The following is a 12,740-nucleotide window of genomic DNA, read 5'->3' on the forward strand; positions in this document are numbered from 1 at the left end:
GGATCCTCTGTTTTCCATTGCTTTAGTCTTTAGCCTAGCTCAGAGAATCCCCTGTTTTCCAGTGCTTTAGCCTAGCTTAGGGAGTCCTCTGTTGTCCATTGCTTTAAGTCTTTAGCCTAGCTCAGAGAGACCTCTGTTTTCCATTGCTTTAGTCTTTAGCCTAGCTCAGAGAATCCCCTGTTTTCCATTGCTTAAGTCTTTAGCCTAGCTCAGAGAATCCCCTGTTTTCCATTGCTTTAGTCTTTAGCCTAGCTTAGAGAGTCCTGTGTTTTCCATTGCTTTAGTCTTTAGCCTAGCTCAGAGAATCCTCTGTTTCCAGTGCTTTAGTCTTTAGCCTAGCTCAGAGAATCCTGTTTTCCATTGCTTTAGCCTAGCTCTGAGAATCCTGTTTTCCATTGCTTTAGTCTAGCTTAGAGAGTCCTCTGTTTTCCAGTGCTTTAGTCTTTAGCCTAGCTCAGAGAATCCTGTTTTCCATTGCTTTAGCCTAGCTTAGAGAGTCCTCTGTTTTCCATTGCTTTAGTCTTTAGCCTAGCTCAGAGAATCCTCCGTTTTCCATTGCTTTAGTCTTTAGCCTAGCTCAGAGAATCCTCTGTTTCCAGTGCTTTAGTCTTTAGCCTAGCTTAGAGAATCCTCTGTTTTCCATTGCTTTAGCCTAGCCCAGAGAATCCTCTGTTTTCCACTGCTTTAGTCTAGCTCAGAGAGTCCTCTGTTTTCCATTGCATTAGTCTTTAGCCTAGCTCAGAGAGTCCTCTGTTTTCCATTGCTTTAGTCTTTAGCCTAGCTCAGAGGATCCTCTGTTTTCCATAGCTTTAGCGTAGCTCAGAGGAGCCTCTGTTTTCCATTGCTTTAGTCTTTAGCCTAGCTTAGAGAGTCCTCTGTTTTCCATTGCTTTAGTCTTTAGCCCAGCTCAGAGGATCCTCTGTTTCCCATTGCTTTAGTCTTTAGCCTAGCTCAGAGAGTCCTCTGTTTTCCATTGCTTTAGTCTTTAGCCTAGCTCAGAGAATTCTCTGTTTTCCATTGCTTTAGTCTTTAACCTAGCTCAGAGAATCCCCTGTTTTCCAGTGCTTTAGCCTAGCTTAGAGAGTCCTGTTTTCCAGTGCTTTAGCCTAGCTTAGAGAGTCCTCTGTTTTCCAGTGCTTTAGTCTTTAGCCTAGCTTAGAGAGTCCTCTGTTTTCCATTGCTTTAGTCTTTAGCCTAGCTTAGAGAGTCCCCTGTTTTCCATCGCTTTAATCTTTAGCCTAGCTTAGAGAGTCCTGTTTTCCATTGCTTTAGTCTTTAGCCCAGCTCAGAGGATCCTCTGTTTTCCAGTGCTTTAGTCTTTAGCCTAGCTCAGAGAATCCTGTTTTCCAGTGCTTTAGCCTAGCTCAGAGAATCCTCTGTTTTCCATTGCTTTAGTCTTTAGCCTAGCTCAGAGAATCCTCTGTTTCCAGTGCTTTAGTCATTAGCCTAGCTTAGAGAATCCTCTGTTTTCCACTGCTTTAGTCTAGCTCAGAGAGTCCTCTGTTTTCCATTGCATTAGTCTTTAGCCTAGCTCAGAGAGTCCTCTGTTTTCCATTGCTTTAGTCTTTAGCCTAGCTCAGAGGAGCCTCTGTTTTCCATTGCTTTAATCTTTAGCCTAGCTTAGAGAGTCCTCTGTTTCCAGTGCTTTAATCTTTAGCCTAGCTTAGAGAATCCCCTGTTTTCCATCGCTTTAATCTTTAGCCTAGCTTAGAGAGTCCTGTTTTCCATTGCTTTAGTCTTTAGCCCAGCTCAGAGGATCCTCTGTTTTCCAGTGCTTTAGTCTTTAGCCTAGCTCAGAGAATCCTGTTTTCCAGTGCTTTAGCCTAGCTCAGAGAATCCTCTGTTTCCAGTGCTTTAGTCTTTAGCCTAGCTTAGAGAATCCTCTGTTTTCCATTGCTTTAGCCTAGCCCAGAGAATCCTCTGTTTTCCACTGCTTTAGTCTAGCTCAGAGAGTCCTCTGTTTTCCATTGCATTAGTCTTTAGCCTAGCTCAGAGAGTCCTCTGTTTTCCATTGCTTTAGTCTTTAGCCTAGCTCAGAGTCCTCTGTTTTCCATTGCTTTAGTCTTTAGCCTAGCTCAGAGAGTCCTCTGTTTTCCATTGCTTTAGCCTAGCCCAGAGAATCCTCTGTTTTCCACTGCTTTAGTCTAGCTCAGAGTCCTCTGTTTTCCATTGCTTTAGTCTTTAGCCTAGCTTAGAGAATCCTCTGTTTTCCATTGCTTTAGCCTAGCCCAGAGAATCCTCTGTTTTCCACTGCTTTAGTCTAGCTCAGAGAGTCCTCTGTTTTCCATTGCATTAGTCTTTAGCCTAGCTCAGAGAGTCCTCTGTTTTCCATTGCTTTAGTCTTCAGCCTAGCTCAGAGAGTCCTCTGTTTTCCATTGCTTTAGTCTTTAGCATAGCTCAGAGAGTCCTCTGTTTTCCATTGCTTTAGTCTTTAGCCTAGCTCAGAGGAGCCTCTGTTTTCAATTGCTTTAATCTTTAGCCTAGCTTAGAGAGTCCTCTGTTTTCCAGTGCTTCAGTCTTTAGCCTAGCTTAGAGAATCCTCTGTTTTCCACTGCTTTAGCCTAGCTCAGAGAATCCCCTGTTTTCCATTGCTTTAATCTTTAGCCTAGCTTAGAGAGTCCTCTGTTTCCCATTGCTTTAGTCTTTAGCCTAGCTTAGAGAGTCCTCTGTTTCCCATTGCTTTAGTCTTTAGCCTAGCTCAGAGAGTCCTCTGTTTTCCATTGCTTTAGTCTTTAGCCTAGCTCAGAGTCCTCTGTTTTCCATTGTTTTAGTCTTTAGCCTAGCTCAGAGAGTCCTCTGTTTTCCAGTGCTTTAGCCTAGCTTAGAGAGTCCTCTGTTTTCCAGTGCTTTAGCTTAGCTTAGAGAGTCCTCTGTTTTCCAGTGCTTTAGCCTAGCTTAGAGAGTCCTCTGTTTTCCAGTGCTTTAGTCTTTAGCCTAGACTAGAGAGTCCTCTGTTTTCCATTGCTTTAGTCTTTAGCCTAGCTTAGAGAGTCCCCTGTTTTCCAGTGCTTTAGTCTTTAGCCTAGCTTAGAGAGTCCTCTGTTTTCCATTGCTTTAGTCTTTAGCCTAGCTCAGAGGATCCTCTGTTTTCCATTGCTTTAGTCTTTAGCCTAGCTCAGAGAATCCCCTGTTTTCCAGTGCTTTAGCCTAGCTTAGGGAGTCCTCTGTTGTCCATTGCTTTAAGTCTTTAGCCTAGCTCAGAGAGACCTCTGTTTTCCATTGCTTTAGTCTTTAGCCTAGCTCAGAGAATCCCCTGTTTTCCATTGCTTAAGTCTTTAGCCTAGCTCAGAGAATCCCCTGTTTTCCATTGCTTTAGTCTTTAGCCTAGCTTAGAGAGTCCTGTGTTTTCCATTGCTTTAGTCTTTAGCCTAGCTCAGAGAATTCTCTGTTTTCCATTGCTTTAGTCTTTAACCTAGCTCAGAGAATCCCCTGTTTTCCAGTGCTTGAGCCTAGCTTAGAGAGTCCTCTGTTTTCCAGTGCTTTAGTCTTTAGCCTAGCTCAGAGAATCCTCTGTTTCCCATTGCTTTAGTCTTTAGCCTAGCTCAGAGGATCCTCTGTTTTCCATTGCTTTAGCGTAGCTCAGAGAATCCTCTGTTTTCCATTGCTTTAGTCTTTAGCCTAGCTCAGAGAGTCCTCTGTTTTCCATTGCTTTAGCCTAGCTCTGAGAATCCTGTTTTCCATTGCTTTAGTCTAGCTTAGAGAGTCCTCTGTTTTCCAGTGCTTTAGTCTTTAGCCTAGCTCAGAGAATCCTGTTTTCCATTGCTTTAGCCTAGCTTAGAGGAGCCTCTGTTTTCCATTGCTTTAGTCTTTAGCCTAGCTTAGAGAGTCCTCTGTTTTCCATTGCTTTAGTCTTTAGCCCAGCTCAGAGGATCCTCTGTTTCCCATTGCTTTAGTCTTTAGCCTAGCTCAGAGGATCCTCTGTTTTCCATTGCTTTAGCGTAGCTCAGAGAATCCTCTGTTTTCCATTGCTTTAGCCTAGCTCATAGGATCCTCTGTTTCCCATTGCTTTAGTCTTTAGCCCAGCTCAGAGGATCCTCTGTTTCCCATTGCTTTAGTCTTTAGCCCAGCTCAGAGAATCCTCTGTTTTCCATTGCTTTAGTCTTTAGCCCAGCTCAGAGGATTCTCTGTTTCCCATTGCTTTAGTCTTTAGCCTAGCTCAGAGAATCCTCTGTTTCCCATTGCTTTAGTCTTTAGCCTAGCTCAGAGGATCCTCTGTTTTCCATTGCTTTAGCGTAGCTCAGAGAATCCTCTGTTTTCCATTGCTTTAGTCTTTAGCCTAGCTCAGAGAGTCCTCTGTTTTCCATTGCTTTAGCCTAGCTCTGAGAATCCTCTGTTTTCCATTGCTTTAGTCTAGCTTAGAGAGTCCTCTGTTTTCCATTGCTTTAGTCTTTAGCCTAGCTCAGAGAATCCTCCGTTTTCCATTGCTTTAGTCTTTAGCCTAGCTCAGAGAATCCTCTGTTTCCAGTGCTTTAGTCTTTAGCCTAGCTTAGAGAATCCTCTGTTTTCCATTGCTTTAGCCTAGCCCAGAGAATCCTCTGTTTTCCACTGCTTTAGTCTAGCTCAGAGAGTCCTCTGTTTTCCATTGCATTAGTCTTTAGCCTAGCTCAGAGAGTCCTCTGTTTTCCATTGCTTTAGTCTTTAGCCTAGCTCAGAGGATCCTCTGTTTTCCATAGCTTTAGCGTAGCTCAGAGGAGCCTCTGTTTTCCATTGCTTTAGTCTTTAGCCTAGCTCAGAGAGTCCTCTGTTTTCCATTGCTTTAGTCTTTAGCCTAACTTAGAGAGTCCCCTGTTTTCCAGTGCTTTAGTCTTTAGCCTAGCTTAGAGAGTCCTCTGTTTTCCATCGCTTTAATCTTTAGCCTAGCTCAGAGGATCCTCTGTTTTCCATTGCTTTAGTCTAGCTTAGAGAGTCCTCTGTTTTCCATTGCTTTAGTCTTTAGCCTAGCTCAGAGGATCCTCTGTTTTCCATTGCTTTAGTCTAGCTTAGAGAGTCCTCTGTTTTCCATTGCTTTAGTCTTTAGCCTAGCTCAGAGAGTCCTCTGTTTTCCATTGCTTTAGTCTTTAGCCTAGCTTAGAGAGTCCTCTGTTTTCCAGTGCTTTAGTCTTTAGCCTAGCTTAGAGAGTCCTCTGTTTTCCATTGCTTTAGTCTTTAGCCTAGCTTAGAGAGTCCCCTGTTTTCCAGTGCTTTAGTCTTTAGCCTAGCTCAGAGAGTCCTCTGTTTTCCATTGCATTAGTCTTTAGCCTAGCTCAGAGAATCCTGTTTTCCATTGCTTTAGTCTAGCTCAGAGAGTCCTCTGTTTTCCATTACTTTAGTCTTTAGCCTAGCTCAGAGAATCCCCTGTTTTCCAGTGCTTTAGCCTAGCTTAGGGAGTCCTCTGTTGTCCATTGCTTTAAGTCTTTAGCCTAGCTCAGAGAGTCCTCTGTTTTCCATTGCTTTAGTCTTTAGCCTAGCTCAGAGAATCCTGTTTTCCATTGCTTTAGTCTAGCTCAGAGAGTCCTCTGTTTTCCATTGCATTAGTCTTTAGCCTAGCTTAGAGAGTCCTGTGTTTTCCATTGCTTTGGTCTTTAGCCTAGCTCAGAGAATTCTCTGTTTTCCATTGCTTTAGTCTTTAACCTAGCTCAGAGAATCCCCTGTTTTCCAGTGCTTTAGTCTTTAGCCTAGCTCAGAGAATCCTCCGTTTTCCATTGCTTTAGTCTTTAGCCTAGCTCAGAGAATCCTCTGTTTCCAGTGCTTTAGTCTTTAGCCTAGCTTAGAGAATCCTCTGTTTTCCATTGCTTTAGCCTAGCCCAGAGAATCCTCTGTTTTCCACTGCTTTAGTCTAGCTCAGAGAGTCCTCTGTTTTCCATTGCATTAGTCTTTAGCCTAGCTCAGAGAGTCCTCTGTTTTCCATTGCTTTAGTCTTTAGCCTAGCTCAGAGGATCCTCTGTTTTCCATAGCTTTAGCGTAGCTCAGAGGAGCCTCTGTTTTCCATTGCTTTAGTCTTTAGCCTAGCTCAGAGAGTCCTCTGTTTTCCATTGCTTTAGTCTTTAGCCTAGCTCAGAGAATCCTCTGTTTTCCATTGCTTTAGCGTAGCTCAGAGGAGCCTCTGTTTTCCATTGCTTTAGTCTTTAGCCTAAGTTAGAGAGTCCCCTGTTTTCCAGTGCTTTAGTCTTTAGCCTAGCTTAGAGAGTCCTCTGTTTTCCATCGCTTTAATCTTTAGCCTAGCTCAGAGGATCCTCTGTTTTCCATTGCTTTAGTCTAGCTTAGAGAGTCCTCTGTTTTCCATTGCTTTAGTCTTTAGCCTAGCTCAGAGGATCCTCTGTTTTCCATTGCTTTAGTCTAGCTTAGAGAGTCCTCTGTTTTCCATTGCTTTAGTCTTTAGCCTAGCTCAGAGAGTCCTCTGTTTTCCATTGCTTTAGTCTTTAGCCTAGCTTAGAGAGTCCTCTGTTTTCCAGTGCTTTAGTCTTTAGCCTAGCTTAGAGAGTCCTCTGTTTTCCATTGCTTTAGTCTTTAGCCTAGCTTAGAGAGTCCCCTGTTTTCCAGTGCTTTAGTCTTTAGCCTAGCTCAGAGAGTCCTCTGTTTTCCATTGCATTAGTCTTTAGCCTAGCTCAGAGAATCCTGTTTTCCATTGCTTTAGTCTAGCTCAGAGAGTCCTCTGTTTTCCATTACTTTAGTCTTTAGCCTAGCTCAGAGAATCCCCTGTTTTCCAGTGCTTTAGCCTAGCTTAGGGAGTCCTCTGTTGTCCATTGCTTTAAGTCTTTAGCCTAGCTCAGAGAGTCCTCTGTTTTCCATTGCTTTAGTCTTTAGCCTAGCTCAGAGAATCCTGTTTTCCATTGCTTTAGTCTAGCTCAGAGAGTCCTCTGTTTTCCATTGCATTAGTCTTTAGCCTAGCTTAGAGAGTCCTGTGTTTTCCATTGCTTTAGTCTTTAGCCTAGCTCAGAGAATTCTCTGTTTTCCATTGCTTTAGTCTTTAACCTAGCTCAGAGAATCCCCTGTTTTCCAGTGCTTTAGCCTAGCTTAGAGAGTCCTGTTTTCCAGTGCTTTAGCCTAGCTTAGAGAGTCCTCTGTTTTCCAGTGCTTTAGTCTTTAGCCTAGCTTAGAGAGTCCTCTGTTTTCCATTGCTTTAGTCTTTAGCCTAGCTTAGAGAGTCCCCTGTTTTCCATCGCTTTAATCTTTAGCCTAGCTTAGAGAGTCCTGTTTTCCATTGCTTTAGTCTTTAGCCCAGCTCAGAGGATCCTCTGTTTTCCAGTGCTTTAGTCTTTAGCCTAGCTCAGAGAATCCTGTTTTCCAGTGCTTTAGCCTAGCTCAGAGAATCCTCTGTTTTCCATTGCTTTAGTCTTTAGCCTAGCTCAGAGAATCCTCTGTTTCCAGTGCTTTAGTCTTTAGCCTAGCTTAGAGAATCCTCTGTTTTCCACTGCTTTAGTCTAGCTCAGAGGATCCTCTGTTTTCCATTGCTTTAGTCTAGCTTAGAGAGTCCTCTGTTTTCCATTGCTTTAGTCTTTAGCCTAGCTCAGAGAATCCTGTTTTCCATTGCTTTAGTCTAGCTCAGAGAGTCCTCTGTTTTCCATTGCATTAGTCTTTAGCCTAGCTTAGAGAGTCCTCTGTTTTCCATTACTTTAGTCTTTAGCCTAGCTCAGAGAATCCCCTGTTTTCCAGTGCTTTAGCCTAGCTTAGGGAGTCCTCTGTTGTCCATTGCTTTAAGTCTTTAGCCTAGCTCAGAGAGTCCTCTGTTTTCCATTGCTTTAGTCTTTAGCCTAGCTCAGAGAATCCTGTTTTCCATTGCTTTAGTCTAGCTCAGAGAGTCCTCTGTTTTCCATTGCATTAGTCTTTAGCCTAGCTTAGAGAGTCCTGTGTTTTCCATTGCTTTAGTCTTTAGCCTAGCTCAGAGAATTCTCTGTTTTCCATTGCTTTAGTCTTTAACCTAGCTCAGAGAATCCCCTGTTTTCCAGTGCTTTAGCCTAGCTTAGAGAGTCCTGTTTTCCAGTGCTTTAGCCTAGCTTAGAGAGTCCTCTGTTTTCCAGTGCTTTAGTCTTTAGCCTAGCTTAGAGAGTCCTCTGTTTTCCATTGCTTTAGTCTTTAGCCTAGCTTAGAGAGTCCCCTGTTTTCCATCGCTTTAATCTTTAGCCTAGCTTAGAGAGTCCTGTTTTCCATTGCTTTAGTCTTTAGCCCAGCTCAGAGGATCCTCTGTTTTCCAGTGCTTTAGTCTTTAGCCTAGCTCAGAGAATCCTGTTTTCCAGTGCTTTAGCCTAGCTCAGAGAATCCTCTGTTTTCCATTGCTTTAGTCTTTAGCCTAGCTCAGAGAATCCTCTGTTTCCAGTGCTTTAGTCATTAGCCTAGCTTAGAGAATCCTCTGTTTTCCACTGCTTTAGTCTAGCTCAGAGAGTCCTCTGTTTTCCATTGCATTAGTCTTTAGCCTAGCTCAGAGAGTCCTCTGTTTTCCATTGCTTTAGTCTTTAGCCTAGCTCAGAGGAGCCTCTGTTTTCCATTGCTTTAATCTTTAGCCTAGCTTAGAGAGTCCTCTGTTTCCAGTGCTTTAATCTTTAGCCTAGCTTAGAGAATCCCCTGTTTTCCATCGCTTTAATCTTTAGCCTAGCTTAGAGAGTCCTGTTTTCCATTGCTTTAGTCTTTAGCCCAGCTCAGAGGATCCTCTGTTTTCCAGTGCTTTAGTCTTTAGCCTAGCTCAGAGAATCCTGTTTTCCAGTGCTTTAGCCTAGCTCAGAGAATCCTCTGTTTCCAGTGCTTTAGTCTTTAGCCTAGCTCAGAGTCCTCTGTTTTCCATTGCTTTAGTCTTTAGCCTAGCTCAGAGAGTCCTCTGTTTTCCATTGCTTTAGCCTAGCCCAGAGAATCCTCTGTTTTCCACTGCTTTAGTCTAGCTCAGAGTCCTCTGTTTTCCATTGCTTTAGTCTTTAGCCTAGCTTAGAGAATCCTCTGTTTTCCATTGCTTTAGCCTAGCCCAGAGAATCCTCTGTTTTCCACTGCTTTAGTCTAGCTCAGAGAGTCCTCTGTTTTCCATTGCATTAGTCTTTAGCCTAGCTCAGAGAGTCCTCTGTTTTCCATTGCTTTAGTCTTCAGCCTAGCTCAGAGAGTCCTCTGTTTTCCATTGCTTTAGTCTTTAGCATAGCTCAGAGAGTCCTCTGTTTTCCATTGCTTTAGTCTTTAGCCTAGCTCAGAGGAGCCTCTGTTTTCCATTGCTTTAATCTTTAGCCTAGCTTAGAGAGTCCTCTGTTTTCCAGTGCTTTAGTCTTTAGCCTAGCTTAGAGAATCCTCTGTTTTCCACTGCTTTAGCCTAGCTCAGAGAATCCCCTGTTTTCCATTGCTTTAATCTTTAGCCTAGCTTAGAGAGTCCTCTGTTTCCCATTGCTTTAGTCTTTAGCCTAGCTTAGAGAGTCCTCTGTTTCCCATTGCTTTAGTCTTTAGCCTAGCTCAGAGAGCCCTCTGTTTTCCATTGCTTTAGTCTTTAGCCTAGCTCAGAGTCCTCTGTTTTCCATTGTTTTAGTCTTTAGCCTAGCTCAGAGAGTCCTCTGTTTTCCAGTGCTTTAGCCTAGCTTAGAGAGTCCTCTGTTTTCCAGTGCTTTAGCTTAGCTTAGAGAGTCCTCTGTTTTCCAGTGCTTTAGCCTAGCTTAGAGAGTCCTCTGTTTTCCAGTGCTTTAGTCTTTAGCCTAGACTAGAGAGTCCTCTGTTTTCCATTGCTTTAGTCTTTAGCCTAGCTTAGAGAGTCCCCTGTTTTCCAGTGCTTTAGTCTTTAGCCTAGCTTAGAGAGTCCTCTGTTTTCCATTGCTTTAGTCTTTAGCCTAGCTCAGAGGATCCTCTGTTTTCCATTGCTTTAGTCTTTAGCCTAGCTCAGAGAATCCCCTGTTTTCCAGTGCTTTAGCCTAGCTTAGGGAGTCCTCTGTTGTCCATTGCTTTAAGTCTTTAGCCTAGCTCAGAGAGACCTCTGTTTTCCATTGCTTTAGTCTTTAGCCTAGCTCAGAGAATCCCCTGTTTTCCATTGCTTAAGTCTTTAGCCTAGCTCAGAGAATCCCCTGTTTTCCATTGCTTTAGTCTTTAGCCTAGCTTAGAGAGTCCTGTGTTTTCCATTGCTTTAGTCTTTAGCCTAGCTCAGAGAATTCTCTGTTTTCCATTGCTTTAGTCTTTAACCTAGCTCAGAGAATCCCCTGTTTTCCAGTGCTTGAGCCTAGCTTAGAGAGTCCTCTGTTTTCCAGTGCTTTAGTCTTTAGCCTAGCTCAGAGAATCCCCTGTTTTCCAGTGCTTTAGCCTTTAGCCTAGCTTAGAGAGTCCTGTGTTTTCCATTGCTTTAGTCTTTAGCCTAGCTTAGAGAGTCCTGTGTTTTCCATTGCTTTAGTCTTTAGCCTAGCTTAGAGAGTCCTCTGTTTTCCATTGCTTTAGTCTTTAGCCTAGCTTAGAGAGTCCTCTGTTTTCCATTGCTTTAGTCTTTAGCCTAGCTCAGAGAATCCCCTGTTTTCCAGTGCTTTAGTCTAATCATAGCAGAAACACTCAGTTGTTGATTGAACCTCTCTCAAAACACTGCTGTTTGTGTGCTGGAACTTTGCTGGACCTAAGATCAACTGAATGACTCCAACTGTGTCCATATGCTCATCATTGCATAATACTAGGTCAATTTGAGTCATTTAAAAAATATTATAGTCACAAAATGATGTTTGTTCCTTTTAGTCATCAGTATGGGGTAGCCCCAATGTGACTCCTAGGATAATTTAGTGTTAAATATTGTACTAGCCTATTATTGGACATGCAGAATGAACTAAGGGAATTCACTGTCTCTCTCTATCGGCAGCATGCTGTGCTTATGATGCATGTCTTTAGTATTGTTAACATCAGGTGAGGGCTAGCTTCAGTATATAACACTATGGTGCATGTCTTTAGTATTGTTAACATCAGGTGAGGACTAGCTTCAGTATATAGCACTATGGTGCATGTCTTTAGTATTGTTAACATCAGGTGAGGACTAGCTTCAGTATATAACACTATGGTGCATGTCTTTAGTATTGTTAACATCAGGTGAGGGCTAGCTTCAGTATATAACACTATGGTGCATGTCTTTAGTATTGTTAACATCAGGTGAGGGCTAGCTTCAGTATATACCACTATGGTGCATGTCTTTAGTATTGTTAACATCAGGTGAGGACTAGCTTCAGTATATAGCACTATGGTGCATGTCTTTAGTATTGTTAACATCAGGTGAGGACTAGCTTCAGTATATAGCACTATGGTGCATGTCTTTAGTATTGTTAACATCAGGTGAGGACTAGCTTCAGTATATAACACTTTGGTAAGGTGTACTTTAACTAGCTACTTGACATGAGGTGAAAACAGCATACCTGCATCCCTGGCAGGCTACTCTGAACCGGAGAGTGAGCCATGTCGCCTGTCGACAGTCTGACCAGCTATAACAGCTAACTAGCTGGTCACTAGTTACAACCCCAGAATACACAACGCAGCAGGTCGGTCCGGCGGGGGATGGCGTCGAGCGTCCTTATCGATGCATCTTGCTTCCTTATCGATGCGTCCTTATCAATGCGTCTTGCGTCCTTATCGATGAATCCTTCCCCAACAAGCGCCGTACAAAGTTAAAACATGTCGACTCGGCCACGAAAATCTTGTGGTATTAGCAAGCTACTTAGTATCTACCCCTGACTAGCTGCACAGTGACGACAAATCAACCAGGAAAACAAATAGCTGCACAATGACAACAAATCATCCAGGAAAACAAATAGCTGCACAATGACAACAAATCAACCAGGAAAACAAATAGCTGCACAGTGACAACAAATCAACCAGGAAAACAAATTGCTGCACAATGACAACAAATCAACCAGGAAAACAAATAACTAGCTGACAACGTTAGCTGGACCCTACTAGTGAACGGTTTCAATGTATTTTTTTTTTTACCGTAAAGTTCATTCACGATCTAATATCACTGATTATCTATCGGACTACTGGCTGTCACGTCGTTATGTCCTGTATCCGACGGGTCCTTCATCCCGCAGCCAGAAAACAACATATTAGGTCCTGCGTCTCGCAAACATAAACCCAAATTCAATATATATGAAACGATCCGATCTTGTAATCATTTTGGCTAACTTAAAATCCAAAAAAGGCCATTTACACCCTGTCAACTATACATATTAGCTGTGTTTTGTTCCTCATTTTCCTCCTGTCCTATCCACCATCTTGTCAGTGCTGTCGCAACTGGCGGATCCATATCGACGCTAAGCAGAGCGTTGGACGCGCCCGACGTGGGAACGGAGCAGAGGGCTCAAACAACACCGTTTACATCATGATAAGAATCATATATATATATATATATAAGCATGACCATAGTTGGGCCAAAATATCATGAAATATATATATATATATATATATCATGATACTTTGTAACTGTTTGGAGAATACGTTTAAATCTAGATGAGCAGATAATGCTATTGTAGCGTATATAAAAAGCAAACGGGTTGTTTTTCACCGGATAAAACACTAAATGTCTTCCACTGTATTCACTTGGCCGGTTAGCTCAGTTGGTTAGAGCGTCGTGCTAATAACGCGAAGGTCGCGGGTTCGATACCCGTACTGGCCATGACACTCTTTTTTTGTGACTGTTTGAAGAGGCTGTGTTTGTATTTACTCGTCTCTCTAGATAAAGTTGGACTTCTTCTCTTCTACTCTATTGGTCCCATATGATATGGGTCTATTATAGTGGTTGACTTTGAACTGGCCCAACTATGGTCATGCTTATGGGAAGCCACTATGTG

At 42.8% G+C, this 12,740-nt stretch overlaps 1 protein-coding gene and 1 non-coding gene across 2 annotated transcripts in view; one reads left to right on the plus strand and one right to left on the minus strand.

Annotated features, from left to right (window-relative positions):
- The window catches only part of LOC109887613 (serine/threonine-protein kinase 24-like), a 60,858-nt gene extending 48,658 nt beyond the window's left edge, over positions 1 to 12,200 (minus strand). Inside the window, exon 1 of the mRNA XM_031819831.1 lies at positions 11,313 to 12,200. Within this exon, the coding sequence (XP_031675691.1) occupies positions 11,313 to 11,354 (42 nt within the window). The 5' untranslated portion in view covers positions 11,355 to 12,200. The remainder of the gene's footprint in view (positions 1 to 11,312) is intronic.
- Positions 12,201 to 12,491: 291 nt separating this feature from the next.
- On the plus strand, positions 12,492 to 12,565 carry trnai-aau (transfer RNA isoleucine (anticodon AAU)). Its single transcript has one exon. It is a non-coding gene; the product is annotated as a tRNA-Ile (tRNA).
- Positions 12,566 to 12,740: the final 175 nt, after the last annotated feature.

Source organism: Oncorhynchus kisutch, unplaced genomic scaffold, assembly GCF_002021735.2.
Source record: "Oncorhynchus kisutch isolate 150728-3 unplaced genomic scaffold, Okis_V2 scaffold2673, whole genome shotgun sequence".
Lineage (NCBI taxonomy): Eukaryota > Metazoa > Chordata > Actinopteri > Salmoniformes > Salmonidae > Oncorhynchus > Oncorhynchus kisutch.